This window comes from Hyperolius riggenbachi, chromosome 7 (assembly GCF_040937935.1).
Source record: "Hyperolius riggenbachi isolate aHypRig1 chromosome 7, aHypRig1.pri, whole genome shotgun sequence".
In the NCBI taxonomy this organism is placed as follows: Eukaryota; Metazoa; Chordata; class Amphibia; order Anura; family Hyperoliidae; genus Hyperolius; species Hyperolius riggenbachi.
Genome location: NC_090652.1, coordinates 257,511,293 through 257,529,522, shown reverse-complemented (window position 1 = coordinate 257,529,522; position 18,230 = coordinate 257,511,293). Strand labels below are relative to the sequence as shown.

At 43.9% G+C, this 18,230-nt stretch overlaps 1 protein-coding gene across 3 annotated transcripts in view; it reads right to left on the bottom strand.

Annotated features, from left to right (window-relative positions):
- LOC137524985 (bile salt export pump-like) overlaps positions 1 to 17,661 on the bottom strand; it is a 196,114-nt gene extending 178,453 nt beyond the window's left edge. The window contains exons 1-4 of one of the 3 annotated variants that reach the window (XM_068245584.1): positions 17,625 to 17,661; positions 12,012 to 12,049; positions 6,804 to 6,831; positions 6,335 to 6,395 (exon numbers count right to left, since the gene is read on the bottom strand). In XM_068245584.1, coding sequence (XP_068101685.1) covers positions 6,335 to 6,395; positions 6,804 to 6,831; positions 12,012 to 12,039 — 117 coding nt within the window. In that variant the 5' untranslated portion in view covers positions 12,040 to 12,049; positions 17,625 to 17,661. Of the gene's footprint in view, positions 1 to 6,334; positions 6,396 to 6,803; positions 6,832 to 12,011; positions 12,050 to 17,136; positions 17,225 to 17,327; positions 17,410 to 17,624 lie in introns of those variants that run through there. The other 2 variants (XM_068245585.1, XM_068245583.1) reach the window with 2 other exon arrangements.
- Between the last annotated feature and the right edge of the window lie 569 nt (positions 17,662 to 18,230).

The following is an 18,230-nucleotide window of genomic DNA, read 5'->3' as shown; positions in this document are numbered from 1 at the left end:
AGTTTAAGCAGACTGTTATTGTCTATTGTTGTGACTAAACATCAGATCACATTTTATGACCAATTTGTGCAAAAATCCAAAAAGGGTTCACATACGTTTTCTTGTTACTGTGTATATACCCTCTTTCCTTGAAAATAAAACCTACCTAGGCCTACCTAGACCTGCCTAGCTGGAATTTTGAGCATGCTTAAAATGTAAGCCCTACCCCGAAAAAAAGCCCTACCCCATACTCCTACATATTTCCTACCCCTACATATCACATATCCCTACATTTCCCATTTCTCTACATATTCCTACATTGGGCAGCATGGTTGCGTAGTGGTTAACGCCCTCGCCTTGCAGCACTGGGTCCCCGGTTCGAATCCCAGCCAGGTAAACATCTGCAAAGTGTTTGCCTGTTCTACCATGTCTGTGGGTTTCCTCTGGGCACTCTGGTTTCCTCCCACATCCCCAAAACATACAGATAAGTTAATTGACTTACCCCTAAATTGGCCCTAGACTAAGATACATACACTACACAATACATATATAGACATATGACTATGGTAGGGACTAGATTGTAAGCCCGTCTGAGAGACAGCTAGTGACAAGACAATATACTCTGTATCTGTACAGTGCTGCATAATATGTCGGCGCTATATAAATACTTAAAGGGAAGGTTCAAGCAAAAAAAAAAAATGAGATTCACTTACCTGGGGCTTCTACCAGCCCCATGTAGCCATCCTGTGCCCTTGTAGTCACTCACTGCTGCTCCAGTCCCCCGCTGGCAGCTTTCTGACCTCGGAGGTCAGGGCCACATTGCATACATTTTTACGCATTCCAGCTAGTGCAGGAACAAAAATTTACGCGTTTCACCACTAACGCGTAAAAATGTATGTGTTAATGTTCCTGCACTAGCGGGAATGTGTAAAAATGTACGCAATTTGGCCCTGACCTCCGAGGTCAGAAAGCTGCCAGCGGAGGACTGGACCAGCAGTGAGTGACTATGAGGGCACAGAATGGCTGCATGGGGCTGGTAGAAGCCCCAGGTAAGTGAATCTCATTTTTTTTTTTTGCTTGGACCTTCCCTTTAAATTAATAAATGTCCCAAATATCCCATACAGTTACATATCTCGTACATCTACATATCTCATTATTTCAAATGACTCATTTTCCTACATATTGCACACCTCACTAGGGACCCTTACTCACCCATTCTATTAGCGCTTTATTGCTGCTACAATGATAATGTTCACCTTTATATGAGCTGTAAATAGTGCTATTTATTAGCAAACTGTCCATTTGCCCTACTTGCACCTCTCTGACACCGCAGCTGTCAGTGGAAGGGTTTGGTGCTCAATATCAGTTGGTATTTACAGAGTGCTAAAGAGGGTCCAATGTAGGACCTGCACTGGGGCCCACACCACCTTAGCTACACTTCTGTCACCTCCTGTCCAGCAACTTACCCAATGGGGAAAATACATTCATCGATATAGAAGAGTAGAAAAATGCTTCCAGTTTTCTCAGTAATCATTTATTATCTCACCTAAAAGACTGAATGGAAGAAAATCTCTGGGCCACGGTACCTGCCAGTGTATGGTGGAGAGTCAGCAATATGGTGGAGGGGCCGCAATTTGTAAACAGTAAGGCTGCACAGACAGTAGCAATCTCACTATGCTTTTAATTAGTGATGAGCACAAATTTTGCATGTAATTTGGCATTGAAATTGCAAATGCGATGCAAAATCGTAATGTGACATTTCGTGAAAAATCATAATTAGTATAATTATAACCTTTCGTAATTATGTGCCGACTTTAGCAGTTAATAGCAAAGCCCCCTCCCCCCCCCCCCATACATGCTATTGCCAAAATTACTACATATGTTAAGGAGAATAGCAGGTACAAGTCAAAAAATAATTTTTCAAAAAGACCCTGAACTTTTTGAGAAAATCTATTTTAACCACTTCCGGACCAGAGGTCCCCCCCCCCCCTAAAGACCAGGTCATTTTTCACAAAAAGGGCCACTGCAGCTTCAAGGCTTTGCTGCAGGGCCGCACAACTAAGCACACAAGTGATCCCCCCTCCCCCTTTTCTCCCCACCAACAGAGATCTCTGTTGGTGGGGTCTGATCGCTCCCCCAATGTTTATTTTTTGGGGGGTAAATATTTTTCTTATTTATTTTTAGTTTCAAAACTCTTTTATTAGGTAGCTGAGGAGAATAAAAGAGTGATATGCATGCCAAGCAAAACAAATGTCAGACATACATTTTTGGTACAGTAAGGTACAGGTACCTAAGAAAAATGGTAGGTCATAACAGATTTATATGTCAGAATACAATTACTAGAGAAAAACAGAGCTACCTATAAAATATTTTTAATTTTTATCAAGACTATACTTATGATTGAGAAAATCAGTAAGAAATACAACAGAACAAAATATAAAACTAAGAACCAGTGGTCGCCTGTGTCACAAGGCCTCAGTTGGGATAGGTGAGAAGAGAGAGAAGGAAGAAGCTTGGATTTAGCAAAATTGTACAGCAATTTAACAACTTTAGGGGGAAAAGTCTTCAAAAAGTATCTAGTAGACTTCTGATACCATGAAGATGCATTCTGTATTCAGGGGAGCCAGACTCTTTCAAAATGATCAGTCCCGTCAGATAGGTTTGTTTTTATTTTTTCATTTAACATGGTGATATGTATCAGGGAAAGCACTCTTAGAAAAATTAAATTGGTTTGTCGCCATTGTGAAGCAATGTAGGTTTTAGCGGAATTCATTATGAATTGAATAAGCTTGTGCTGTGCACAAGTGATATGCTCTGGTTGCAAGCCCAATAGACAAATAGCTGAATCTACATCTAAGTGAGTCACTAAGATGTTTCTAATCTTACGAGTTAATTTTTGCCAAATAGAAGCCACCACCGGACAGAACCACCATATGTGATGTAAAGAGCCTATATCTGGACATCCCCTAAAACAAGTAGGTTTGTAGGTCCTTTTCCCAATCTAGCTGAAATGAGAATTTAGAATCCTGGGTTCTAGCATTCAGGATAGAGTAAAGGATGGACAAAATACATTTTCTCGGGGGGTCTGTCATTTATTATTATTATTATTTAGTATTTATATAGCGCCAACATATTACGCAGCGCTGTACAGTGTGTATATATATATATATATATATATATATATATATATATATATATATCTTGTCACTAACTGTCCCTCAAAGGAGCTCACAATCTAATCCCTACCATTGCCATATGTCTATATTATGTAGTGAACGTACTGTAGTCTAATGCCAATTTTAGGGGGAGCCAATTAACTTATCCGTATGTTTTTGGAATGTGGGAGGAAACCCGGAGTGCCCGGAGGAAACCCACGCAGACACGGAGAGAACATACAAACTCTTTTGCAGATAGTGCCCTGGCTGGGATTCGAACCAGGGACCCAGCGCTGCAAGGCGAGAGAGCTAACCACTACGCCACCGTGCTGCCCACTACGCCACCGTGCTGCCCATAGATTCGAAGGAAGAGCTTAGAACTTCTTGACCTATTTTGTCCAGTGAGGTCAATGATGCAGTTGACACAATCTAAACATTTTAGAGGGCGGAATTGCTAAATTTACTAACATGGTTTGCTTAGAGGGGATCTTGCCATTATTTAACAACTGTTTTAAGGTTGTTAAATTGTGTCTAGACCACCAACCAAAGTTCAGTTCAGCTTGCCCCACCAAACATTCAGGATTGTGAAGAATTTCAACTACCGTAGTTGGGATGGATTCGATTGTAACTGAAACTTAAAGCAAACTCTTTTCCAAATAATAATTGAATGATAGGTGAAGGGTGATAGTAATTTAATCACGGAACTATTCCAGCTTCGGGCCCATAATATATCTTTCCAATTTAGAGGTACCATACACTCATTTTACACAAGGGTGTATGCGGGCCAGAGTACAGTATTCTACAGGGGCACTTTATATGTGGCAAATCACAGATATGTACTTACTTATCCATATGATAAATCCAAAATCATCTACCAATAGATTCAGGTGGAAGGTAAGTAGATCATATTTGATTGGCTATTCTTGTTACAATAAAAGATTCAAATTAACCCAATAATCATATATACATGGCTGTAAATTGTGTTTTAATTAATAATATAATACGCTTGCAATGTTAGCTGAACCTGTTTTAAAGTGAACCTGTGACTTTGAAAAAAAATGTAAATACTTGCCTACATAGAGGGAAGCCTTTAGATGGTCCAGAGGCCTCCAGAGTTCTCCTTGACCAGTCTGCTGCTGGATGAGACCCTCTTCTAGTTCACAGCCATGGCACCCCTGTCCGTGTATTAGTGCAGCTGCACTGCGCAGGCACAAGTACAGCATGCAACTGCACAGTAGAACACAGCCACTCATGCACGGACTCCATGTTACTGTGCAGGCGCGGGTTATACTCTCTCCTGCAGAGTGCATCCACTTTCCTACATGGACAGGAGCACATCCACAAGAACATATATGACCATGTTCAGAGGGTCCCAGTACTGCAGCAATGGAGTTAAAGAGTTTGGGGGAAGCCTCTAAATTATCTAGAGGCTTCTCACTACTGAGGTTTCAATAATACTTCTTTTTTTCCCTTCAGGTACCCTTTAAGCTGTCCAGATTTACCATAAGGCACTGCATGCACGTGTCTACAGGCACCTAATGATGGAAAGGCGGCTCATGCCCCTCCCCTATGGCCTCCCTCCCTCCTTCCTTCTCTATATAGAGCATGAATGAGAGGTTACTCACCCAGCTCTCGGCATTCTACTGACAGGAACTCCCTTCAGTCAGGGGTACTACTAGATACTTAATACTAAGGGTACCTCAGGCTACCTAACTCTAAGGGACACCAGTAGCTACCTATGACGGGCAAGGGAAGTAAGGGAAAAGTGACAGCTGGGCCAGCCAGCACACGTGCGGTTTGGTGGGAGTTTGTAGGTTCATGGAAGGCGAAGTTAGAGGGCCAGGGCATCTATACCTATAGGCTCCTGTAAATCCAGGCCTGTCTGTCTGTGTAATAATAGTAAAATAAGTTCAGTGTCTGCTGATCCCTGTTGGAAATATGCACTTCTATAATATTCCTAATGCTTTGATAATCCTTCTCCTCTCCCTGGTTGTAAATTACCCTGGCATGATAAGTAGTAGAGAGGTGCAGAAGTGTCTGGTAATGAGTCATTTCTGTAATTAAAAATAGCAGTGACATGCTTGTATTTTAAAACAGACTTAAAAATAGTAATGTACATACACTATTTTTTTTTACTAAAGCTTCAGTTTTCATACACTTAAAGAGACTTTGAAGCCTCTTTAAAAATCAGTTTTTACCTTTTATTTAGTTTAAGAAACCTTGCCAGACCTAAACCGCCACATTCCCGCGGCCAAACATGGGTTTTTGACTTTCCTGGTCATGGATTTTGCTGCCCAGGGAGGAAGAGCTTACTGGTGTAGCTCTGCCTCCATTAGCGTCAACCCACTGCGGATCTCTGCCTCTCTCCCGCCCCTCTCAGTGAAAGAAGACTGAGAGGGGCGGGAAGAGGCGGCTATCAGCGGGGATTGATGCGAGGAGAGGCAGAGCTACTGCAGAAAGCTCTGCCTCTACCAGGAAATGCGCCCCCGTTTTTGCCCTGGGGATTTGAGGGGGGTAAAGCCCTTGTTCTGCTGCGGGAATGCAGCGTTTTAGGTCTAGTAAGGATCCTTAAACTAAATACAATGTAAAAATTGATTTTTAAAACGGCTTAAGACTCTCTTTATAAGCCCTACTTCAGGAAAATGCTTCTCCCTTAAAACCATATCACCACCCGTTGGTTGCAGCAGAGGGTTCAGCCTCTACAGTAATGTGATGGCCCTCTCTAGAAGCAATCGGTGTCCCAGCCAGAAGTTCCAGCATGATGATATTATAAGAACTTTGGGGTGGGAGGGGATCATCAGGTGAACAAAATAGGACTTGGTAGGTGAAGTACCCTACTTAGTATTAGGTGTCAGGTGCCTAAGGGCCTATTTCCACTGAGCCCCAGTGTTTCCCTGCATACAAGAGGGACGGGGAAATGCTGCCTATCTTTTCAGTGGAGTGCCATCTTGATCGCACTGCAGTGCAATTTTGGGTGGCATGCTGCGGCTACGCAGCAGAACGGGAGCCGCGGTCGAATTGGAAACGACCATAGTGGCACAGAAAGACAAACAAAATGTTGTCATTGAGCTTTAAATATACGTTTGTGAAGACTTTAAACACCCAATTATTCTTTCTGTAGACATGTTGGCTCGTCTGTATTTACCTATTAAGCAGCCATCAATCATGTATTGAGAAACGTTAGAACCACAAATATTTACCAGCTGGAAGAACCCCACTCGAATTTCTTTTTCCTTCTTCTTCTTTGCTTTCTTTCCAGACCTAAATTAAATAAAGGTAATTGGTTAAAAAAAATGTTTCCATCGATCTTGGCATTTTGAGAAATTGTATTGGAAGGAACTGCCTGGCCCAATGTTTGTCTTTCTCTCTCTCTCTCTCTCTCTCTCTCATTCCAACAGAAGAAGAAACCCATTACGATGCCAGCATCTGAGACTTCAATGCTATCAGGTTAATCATGTCGTGTGTTGTTTCTAAAGGCTGATTTCCAGCCAAATCTAATTCATTGTGGATAGTATGAAGAAGCAGAAAACTAAAATTAAATAAAAATGAAATATAATATAAATAAAAAATTAGAGGATCGAGTATGTTCCCCATTTTCGCCAAACTAAAGTAGATTATTTGTCTGACACCAGGTTTAATTAACTAACCTCACATTTTCTATATGCTTACCCATCTGCGAGTTGTTGTAGTTCTGCATCTGAAAAATAACAATAAAAAAGCAGAAAAGTTAGAGTATGGGCAAAATGAATAGTTAATGTACAAAATACCTACTCCCCCACAATCCGCACAGTTCAGTGATCTGTCCATTATGTAATTTCATAAACCTGAATTGAAAATATACTGATAAGATGATGAGATAACACTTGTATCTATAGTTCTTCTCCTTAATAGACTTATTTTGACTTAATAGATTTAATAGTCTAAATTCTCAGTCGGGGGATTTTATCAGGGCTGATAACACGCAGGCTGAGCAGTTAAGAATGAAACAGAGAGCAGGGTAGGTGTTTTCTCTAATGTTCCCACTGATATAAATAGTAAAATACATGAGGGTGCTTCATCTCTGGTTCACTTTAACCGCTTCTGGATGGGTGTAGTTGAAATCTACGCCGTTTATGTCCGCTTATCAGGGCGTACATTTCAATTTCTGCCTTTGTGTGTACACGTTGCTTAGAGCTCTGTATCTCAGTCAGGAGCCAATTTCATTGGCTACTGACCCTGTGATCACTGTGATTCAATCACAGTGATCACAGCTTGTTTTCTGCAAGAAAAGTCTCTGGTCATTAAGGGGCCAGAGACTGCATGTCCTGAAGTGGTTAAAGAACTACTGAAGTGAAAATAACATAGTTAATAAAATTGGTTATTTTTTACAATATTCATTGATAGATTATTTAGTCAGTTTTTGCTCATTGTAAAATATTTCCTCTTCCTGATTTACATTCAGAAATGTATCACTGGTGTTGACATATTTAGTTCTGTCAGGTGATCTTCCTCTTTAAGTATGAAATAGGACACACAATATACAGTACTGTAATCACAAAGTACAGAACATTAAGCTGTGCAAATTCGATACATTAAAGAGGCTGTAACTCAATACTGTATACAGTTTGTCTGTAACAGCGAAACCCTAAGGGAGGGGGGTACTGGGGTTGGGGGCGGTCTTAGGGCATGAAGAGAATTCACAGGGTTGCCATATTTCACTTCTGGGAAGCAAGGGCGTTGCCCTTTTGGGCACTCCAGCTAGGAAATGGGTGTGACCATGCACCAGAATATGAGTGTGGTCATGGATGGAGCCAAGTTTACATGAACTTAACAGCCCAAAAAAATGTTGGCTGATGCCCCCTCTCCAAATATTGTAGCATATCACATAAATAGGCAGTGTCGCTTAAGCATATCTAGGCAGAGTTACCTAGCTTCCGTGCTGGCTGGTCTGGCTTTCTGCTGGGCAGGCTGGCAGTTCCCCCATAGCATTCCCTGACCTTCTAGTGGACCCCCTCCCATGCTCCCACAGGCCTCCCATTGAGGCACCACAACTCCCAGCATACCCCCATAGAAGAGCCACAGTTCTCTGCATGCCCCATAAAGTCACCACGCCACCCGGGATGCCCCGTAGAGGCAGCACAGCACCCAGCATACCCTCCATTAATGCATCACAGCGCCCAGCATGCCACCTCAGCACCCAGCATGCCCACATAGAGGCACCACAGCACCTAGCATACCCCGATTGATGCACCACAGCACCCAGCATACCCTCCATTAATGCATCACAGCGCCCAGCATGCCACCTCAGCACCCAGCATGCCCACATAGAGGCACCACAGCACCTAGCATACCCCGATTGATGCACCACAGCTCCCAGCATGCCCACCATTGACGTACCACAGCTGACTCTGCCTGGGGGACATCCGGGGCACCCCAGAATAGATCCGGGGCACGTGCCACTGATCTTTGAGGCTAGCAACGCCTCTGCTGGGAAGACCATAGCTTTAACTATCCTGATGTTTGTTGGTAAAGTGACATCTATATCCTTTAGTACAGGGCTGCCCAATAGGTCGATCGCAATCTACCGGTAGATCGCGACCGCCTTCTTGGTAGATCGCGGCCTCTCGGCCGCGTCTCGTAAAATTTGTTGCGGCCAGCAGCTCGTGTTTAGCTGCTGGCCAATAAGGATGCATGCGAGGAGAGAGGCGGCGCGGCCGCTACGTCATGGCTGGGGGTGGCGACGGGCAGCCTGCAACGTGCGTGCTTGTAACGTACCCGGCGCCACCCCCAGCCATGACGTAGCGGCCGCGCCGCCTCTCTCTTCGCCGCCGCTTCTCCCCTGCATCCCATTGGCCTGCCAGAGTCTCTCCTCGACGCCTCTTCTCCTCTGACTGCCTGCAGGTACTTATACCTGGCTAGCCTACACTGGGGGCCCATACAAACCGGCTAACTACACTGAGGGCCCATACACCCGGCTAACTACACTGAGGGCCCATACACCCGGCTAACTACACTGAGGGCCCATACACCCGGCTAACTACACTGAGGGCCCATACACCTGACTAACTACACTGAGGGCCCATACACCCGGCTAACTACACTGGGGGCCCATATACCTGGCTAACCTACACTGGGGGCCCATATACCTGGCTAACCTACACTGAGGGCCCATATACCTGGCTAACCTACACTGAGGGCCCATATACCTGGCTAAACTACACTGAGGGCCCATATACCTGGCTAACATACACTGAGGGCCCATATACCTGGCTAACCTACACTGGGGGCCCATATACCTGGCTAACCTAAACTGGGGGCCCATATACCTGGCTAACCTACACTGAGGGCCCATATGCCTGGCTAACCTACACTGAGAGCCCATATACCTGGCTAACCTACACTGAGGGCCCATATACCTGGCTAACCTACACTGGGGGCCCATATACCTGGCTAACCTATACTGAGGGCACGTAACCTATGCTGCAGGCACATATACCTGGCTAACCTACGCGGGGGGGGGGCGTGCTTAGACGTTGGTAGATCTCCTGGCCTCGGCAAATTTTAAAGTAGCTCGCGAGCCGAAAAAGTGTGGGCACCCCTGCTTTAGTACCTTACTTAAATTTGCCATAGCTTTCTTTCCAAATACATCAACTTGTTTTGTAAGACTGAGACTGTACATACACATGCTTATCTCATCATGTGACATGTCAATTCAGGTACCCTTTGAGATGACTAACCAATCACCTTCTGCTTTCTTGGAAATGCCCCACCTATTTTCCCTTCACTTACTATACTTGCTGCTCAGCTGATCATGTGACTCTCATCAGCAGTCATTAAAGAGACACTGAAGCGAAAAAAAAAATATGATATAATGAATTGGTTGTGTACTACGGATAATTACTAGAAGATTAGCAGCAAAGAAAATATTCTCATATTTTTATTTTCAGGTATATAGTGTTTTTTCTAACATTGCATCATTCTCTAATATGTGCACATTACACACTACTCAGCATTCTAAATTAATTTTTCAGAGCAGGCTATGAACTATTGACCTCTCCTCTGGCAGAGAAAAAGAAAAGTTTTCACTGACAGTTGAGATAATAAACTTCAGAAGACAGCCCTCTCCACGACTTTGAAAGTCGTAGAGCTTGATGGCTTTTTTGCATAGAGATGACAACTGGAGTTTCTTAACTCTTCCTGTACTGGAAACAATTAGACTTATGTCTCTGATCTTAATGCTTTATTTCTTAGCTGTACTACACATACAAATCATTATATCATAATTTTTTCGCTTCAGTGTCTCTTTAAGCTTTCCATAAAGCAGAGCAAAATCTGCGGTCAGGCTTTTGTCCTTACAATGTAAATAAAATCTTCCCCTGGCCAATACTGTATTTATAATACTTTACTGTATGTTAGAATGTAAGTATACTTGAGTTCTAGGCCTCATGTACTAAAGTCTAGTAAAGTCTTGAGATGCAGGGTCTCTTTAAGCATAGTTTCTCGGAGAGAAATTATGAAGTCATTTACAAGAAGCATGTTCCTCTAGAAGGACAATGGGTTATCAGGTCTAAATGTCTCGACATTCAGACGAAGGGGAATTTACACATGTACATGCCTTTAGTTTTGTTGTTGCAGCTGCAGTGCAGCCAGAAAAATTAGGCAGGCATGTACACGCACCAGAAAAAGTAGTATAGCGGCCGCTGGTAGCAGCGGCCTTAAAAATTCAGGAATCCACCTGGAGTCCTGGACCCTGTTGGTGGTGACAGAGAAGGCAGTCAAGCAGCCTGCGGGCAGAGGTGCTGTGTGGGGAGCGACTTAGTCTTGGGGCAGGCAGTCACATGGCGTGCAGGCAGAGATGCTGTGTGTGGGGACTGACTTAGTCTTCGGGCGGCCAGTGGCCTTCCGGGATCCATGCCTCATTCATTTTGATAAAGGTGAGGTACTGAACACTTTTGTGACTTAGGAGACTTCTCAGTGACAGACACAGTGACACTGCGTGCGCTCACGTAGGTAGGTGGGTGCACTGTGAACAGCAGGTAGGTATATGAAATGATGGGTATTATAATGTGCACCTGTCACACACAGACATGTACCGGACAGGCACAGTGACACTGTGTGCGCTCACGTAGGTAGGTGGGTCCACTGAAGTGAACAACAGGTAGGTATATGCAGTGATGGGTATTACAATGTGCACCTGTCACACACAGACAGGTCCCGAACAGGCACAGTGACACTCCGTGCGCTCACGTAGGTAGGTGGGTGCACTGTGAACAACAGGTAGGTATATGCAGTGATAAGTATTATAATGTGCACTTGGCACAGTAGTAATTATACCACCAAGGGGCCAAATGCCAGCTGTAACTGACTGACAGGGCTGTATATAATGCAAGTGGGCCACACACACAAAAAAAAATAGATCACAAGAACAAGATTAGCTCTCAAAAGAGCCGTTGAGGGGTGCTTCTTTAGCAATAAGAATCAGCAAGGAGCAAGCTAAGAAGCCTACAAGAGCCTAACTAAGCTTTCGCTATAGGTCTCTGCACAGCAGCTCTCCGTTCTCTAATTACTGCAGGCACACGAGTGAGTCCAATGCCTGACGCTGCCTGACTTTTATAAGAGGGGGTGGGGCTCCAGGAGGGAGTGTAGCCTGACTGGCTACAATGTTGACCCTAATGATGCACTATGGGGGCGAACCGAACTTCCGGCTCACTGCGAACGTGAACCACCGAAATTCGCTGGGAACCATTTGCCGGCGAACCGTTTGAGCCATCTCTAATAGGTTATGGATAGTATACCAATACCACCAGTATGTAACTAAGTTATAAAGAACAACACCAAGAACATTTTGGGTCAGCAGGGCACAATTGTACTGAGAAATATCAAATAACTAATTTTTACCTGATGTAGCAGCCTTTTTCTTCTCCATGTAGTTATTGCTGTAACAGATTAAAATGTTTTGTTATTATTATTATAACTTAAAATAAATGGGCTTGTCTCTCATAAAGTTGTTTTTGCAATGTCTTTACTTTACTAACCAGCAAAGAAATCAATCAGTATCACCTAGTCCAACAGAGATCATTAATGTATCTGTCCCCCCATACATCCATACAGCACCAGGCTTATGTCCTGCCCATCAATCCATCTGCTTTTGCTGGGGAAGTTTACTACTTTCTTCTTGAGGCTGATGTTCAGTCACAGGGTCGGATCACAAATATTTTGTCTTGAATTACCTCAACTTACTTATTAACTCGCAATTTATCTCTCCTTATCTGTTTTCATGTCTTATCTGTTTTTATCTGATTGAAAATCATATCTGTTTATTTTGTGTATTAGTTATCCTTATCTGTTTATCTATTTGTGCTCCTCTGTATAGTTGAGGTGAAAAATAAATATGTTTGTGATTATACCGCACCGAGACATCTTATTTGTTGTTGATGGGTTTTATGTACTGTATTTGTGTGTTTTTTTAGTTTTTTTAACTGTAATAGCTCTAAAGCTGGATTAAAACCTGGCCAGTGCTTTTGTTTTGTGTTGCAATGCTCCGCCCCCATCGCATTGCACCGCAACGCATACAACGTCATTCATATGACCCTGTGGCAGAGTGCACCGACAGGGTAAAATGCTTAGCGCAAAGCCCCCCCCACCCCACCCCGCGAGCTCCTCGTCGTCCCTCACCAATGGGACGTACTCTCTGCTGGGCAGAAAGTATATCACTGGGATTCCCGTATTGTTCCACCCATGCGCCACAAACATACTTGCTTTGACCGTTGACTTTCATTACTTCCGTCGCAGCTGCGTCGCTGTGGAAGTCCGGCGGTCACGCGCTGTTGTACAACCCAATGCGGTAAGTGTACTAGGCCACATTGCCTTGGCATTGCGTTACCCTGCGGTAAAACTGCGCTAACACAATGTCCACTTGCAAAGCAAGTGTTAAAGAGGTCTGACTATTGCATACTGCTGCATGGGCTCTTATTGAATTAACATTTCTCTAGTGTTGACTCGCCGGAAATTATTTTTCATTCTTGATGCAAAATAACTATTCAGCACTTTGCTACTAAAACAGTACCAAAAAGTAAAACAAAAAGTAATATTAAGAATATTTTGAGTATTTTCCTGCTTGCTGCAGGCTTAATGGAATACCGAAGCAAGTGGGAGATCAAATGTACTTATCTGGGGCCTCTTTCAGCCCCCAGCAATTTATCAGGTCCCTCACTGTAGTTCCAGGGTGCCGCTGCCCACTACAAAAGATCCGACCACTGCACATGCACGGGTCCATCCAAGCTCCTCCTCCATCATGCAAACAATGCACGGGTCCATCCAAGCGCCTCTTCCATCATGCAAACATTCTGCACATGCACAGTTTATGTGTTTGCAAGTGCAGAATGCTCCCTGGAGCACAATCAGGCCAATCGAGGTGGTGTGTGGACAGGACTGTGCGTTCCCAGTAGCCTAATCAGAGTTCAAATTGGAAAACTTCTAGCAGCAGCACCTTGGAGAGAATCGAACTCAGGGCGTTGCTAGGATCTGATAAGATCCGGGGCACTTATGGGCACTTCAGCCGGAAATTGGGTTTGGCCACGCACCAGAATGTGGGTGTGGTCACGGGTGGAGCCAAATTTACATGAAATTAGCAGCAGTCTAGGTAGGCCTACCCAGCAAAATGATGGATGAAGCTGGACACGGGGTAGGCCGCCGCGGAGGATTCCTTTAGGCCCTGCTGGGCCGATTTGCATAATTCTTTTTTTCAAACACGCAGCTAGCACTTTGCTAGCTGCGTGTTTGGTCTGATCGCCGCCACCCGCCACCGATGCGCCGCTACCCAACGCGATACAGGCCCCCCCCACATACCCCTTGCGCAGCCTGGCCAATCGCTGCCAGGCTGCGCTACGGGGTGGATCGGGATTCCCTGTGACGTCACGACGTTGGCGACGATGATGACGTCACTCCGTTCGTCGCCATGGCGACGGGGGAAGCCCTCAAGGAAATCCCGTCTTTCCTTATGGGCAAGCGGCGCCGGTGGCGATCGGTTAGTACGGGGGGACGCTGCATGGAGGGGGGAAGCATGTAGCTGGCGCTAGGCTAGCTACATGCTAAAAAAAAAAAAAAAAGGTGAAAAAAACCCTCCCGCGGCCGCGCAGCCGCGCATATCATACCGCCAGGGAGGTTGATACTAAAAAAAAAAAAAATGCAGCATATCATATCAATAGATGGTGTCACTTAAAGGGGCACTATGGCGAACCATTGAAAAATGTAAAATATGTCCAAACATAGACAAATGTGAAGTACGTTTTTTTCCAGAGTGAAATGAGCCATAAATCACTTTTCTCATATGTTGCTGTCACTTGCAGTAGGTAGTAGAAATCTGACAGAAGCGACAGGTTTTGGACTAGTCCATCTCTTCATAGGAAAATCTCAGCAAGGCTTTTATTCTTTATAAACATATTCCCTAAAAAGGATTTAAACAATGATGCTGGCCAGCCTTCCTGCTCACTGCACAATTTTTTGGCAGTTGGACAGAGCAACTGCCATTCACTGAGTGCTTTTGAAAATGAATAAATCTCTGAGAATCCCCCCATCGAGAGATGGACTAGTCCAAAACCTGTCGCTTCTATCAGATTTCTACTACCTACTGTAAGTGACAGCAACATAGGAGAAAAGTAATGTATGGCTCATTTTACTCACATATTTTACATTTTACAATTTTTCACCATAGTGCCCCATTAAACATTATTAGGCAGAGTTACGTGGCTTCTGTGCTGGCTGGTCTGGCTTTCTGCTGGCAGTAAACCCATAGAATTCCCTGACCTTCTAGTGGATCCCCTCCCATGCTCCCACGGGCCTCTCATTCAGACACCACAACCGCCAGCTTGCCCCATGGAGGAGCCAGAGCTCCCTGCATGCCCCAATAAAGGCATCACAGTGTCCATCATGACACCACAGCACCCAGTATGTCCACATAGAGGCACCACAGCACCTGGCATACCCCCGATTGATGCACCACAGCTCACAGTATGCCCGCCATTGAGGCAGCACAACTGACTCTGCCTGAGGGACATCCGGGGCACCCCAGAAAACATCCAGGGCACGTGCCACTGATCTTTGGGGCTAGCAACTCCCCTGATCGAACTACAGTTAGGGACATGATCTACTGCAGTGCAGGGGGCTGGAAGAAGCCCCAGGTAAGTAAATCTGAACCTTCCCCCACCCCCTCCCATTCTGGTGTTCTTATAAAATACATTATATTAAGGTGTGAAAATATCGCCAAGGAAAAAACTCAGGAGAAAAGTGAATGTAATAGGGGCCTTTGAAGCATTCAGATTGCTCCTGGACTGGTCCATCAGAAGGACTCACAATATCCCTGCATCTACAGGGGCAATTTAGGGGCATACGCCAATTATGTACCAGTATGTTTTGGGGCATTTGGAGATAAACACATGCAAACACTGTGAGCACAACGTAGCTCTATTCAAATAATGGTGTTGGTGAGAATAAATTCCAGGACCATGGACCTGCAAGGCCTGAGTGCCAAGCTCTCAGCTACTGTGCTGCTATCTTACATAGTGCTGTTAGTGTTTCTCTCACAAATATACGTTCACCAGTGATCTCCAGCTTCACAATGACTACTATCTTGCAGAACGCATTAAGTAAAGCCCAATGGTCTCCGGCTTACAGTTCTGTTTTCCTGACTGCCTCTCTCTGTGTAGCACCTGCTGTTTCTTTGAGATCTTGTACATCAGTTGTCCTTGAAGTCATGACTGACAGCAACTGATGTAGAGGAAAAGGGCCCAAGGCTTCCACCTGACTAGAACTAGATGTAATTGGAAGGAATCGTTGTTAGAAGAATAGGGTGAGCCTATGAGTGGAACTCATGGTGAGGTAAGTATCTAATATTTATTTGCAGGTACATCATGTGTTTTACTCAATTCAGGTTCCCTCTAATGTTGGTAATAAATGTGTAGATGGGGCAGCAGAAGGTAAGATGGATAATAGTGTCTGAATCACACACCAGAAACAAACACGTGGCTTGTAATGTCTTAGAGAAATGTCAGAAGCATCTGATCAGCTTGCTTGTTCAGGGTCTGTGGCTACACGTATTAGAGGCAGAGGATCAGCAGGACAGCCAGGCCACTGGTATTGCTTCAAAGGAAATAAATATGGCAGCCTCCATATACCTCTGGCTTCAATGTCCCTTTAAGTATGGAGCTGCCAGGAGAGAGGGAGGTGCTTCTCGTGCACAAAACCATCAACTGACCTCACACATGGAGGACGTATTCAGGGTTAGCTCTGTTCTCAGTGAAAAGAGTAGCTTGTTCCCATGCCTGGTCCTCCTTGACTTCCTCATGTGGGTGGTGATTGGACAGAGAGAGGAAGCGTTTGGATGGCTTGCTTTTCACTTAGGCTAGCAGCATCTGATATTGGCACAGGAAAAAGCTGTGCAAACTCGTCCAGGTAGTTAAAAAAAACTAATAATTAAAAACTGCTTATGTGCCATACAGAAACCATTATTTATAGCAAAGTCTGATATTTCACACAGCATGCATTTAAAACATAAGCCTGAATCAGGACTTAACTATCCTGATCTTTGTCGTTAAATCATTGTTTTTACTCTTTAGCATTTGCCGCAACATTCTTGCCAAACCATTAATATTTTTTATTAAATAAATATATAATGCAAGACATTATTGCTACTAGGCCTGTACAAATCTAAGAATTACAGCTGACCTCGCTAGCAATCTGGCCTAAATTTCTATTTTCATGTTGTGGATGCGTTGATTTGCTACCACTTCTCTGGCCATGATTACGATGTTCATACATCTGGCCTGTAGATGGCCCTGTGATACTACATGCCTGCATAAGCTTATCCAGACTATTGTGGATCGTTGGTTCCTGTTATCTGCCTGGCTAAGAGACAGAGCCAGATTTATCAAAGCATTACCAACAGTTTTTTCTTCTAAAACTGTTCTAATCAGTAGAAGAACTGTTCTGCATGATAGAAAGAAACTTCTCAAATCCTACGTAATACCGGCAGTGTAGCGTGGATTTCTAGAGCTGCACTACAGTTAAGAAAAGTGCAAATCCATCCCTAAACTGCTGCAGATTAAGAAGTGCTTCATAGCAGTGTTCCAGATAGTGCAGCAGTGCAGGCTAAATGTGATTTGTGAAGGGCTCCTCCCACCTCACTCAGAGCTTGCTGACAGCAGATATATTGGTTACCTCAGCAACAGTAATCTTCCTCACACACCACTGCCTGAGAGACCTTCCTAATTTACTCCTCCTATTCCTAACAGTTTAAAGGGGTTCTTTCGCGAATGAGGAAAAAAATAAAAAGTGGTTTATGCATAAACTAATAAACATCCTTCTAAAATAGTGTAAAAAGTTTTTTTTAAAAATTAATGGTTTCATCAATACAACATGTAATGTAAATAGTGACTTATGAAGGACTGGCAGGCTAATCCATTTGTTAGGGGTGTTTTTTTTTTATCCTCTTTTACAACCATAACTGCTGCTTACATAGTTTTCAGTGGTATAACCCACTTCTAGCAGGAATCACCTTTATAGCCCTAATGGCTATAACAGCTGAGCTGCTCAATGTGTTTACATTGTTCCTAGGCAACCAGACCCCAGTGCAGAGACTCATTTGTGAAAAGAGTCATAAGCAGCTGGGAGAATCAGTCCCATCTACACCATATGATTCTTTGTCAGATTCGATTCAATTTGATTCGATTCATTGATTTGATTTGATTCAATCTGACATGTCCGATTCATGATTTGATTCAATTTGAATCAAATTGAATCGAATCATGAATCGGACATGTCAGATTGAATCAAATCATATCAATGAATCGAATCAAATTGAATCGAATCTGACAAAGAATTATATGGTGTAGATGGGACTGATTCTCCCAGCTGCTTATGACTCTTTTTACAAACGAGTCTCTGCAGCGGGTTCTGGTTGCCAAGCAACAATATAAATTCAGTAGCTCAGAGGAGCTCAGCCATTAGGGCTATAACAGCGATTCCTGCTAGAAGTGGGTTATACCACTGAAAACTATGTAGGCAGCAGTTATGGTTGTGAAAAGAAAGTAAAAAAAAACACACCCCTAACAAATGGATTAG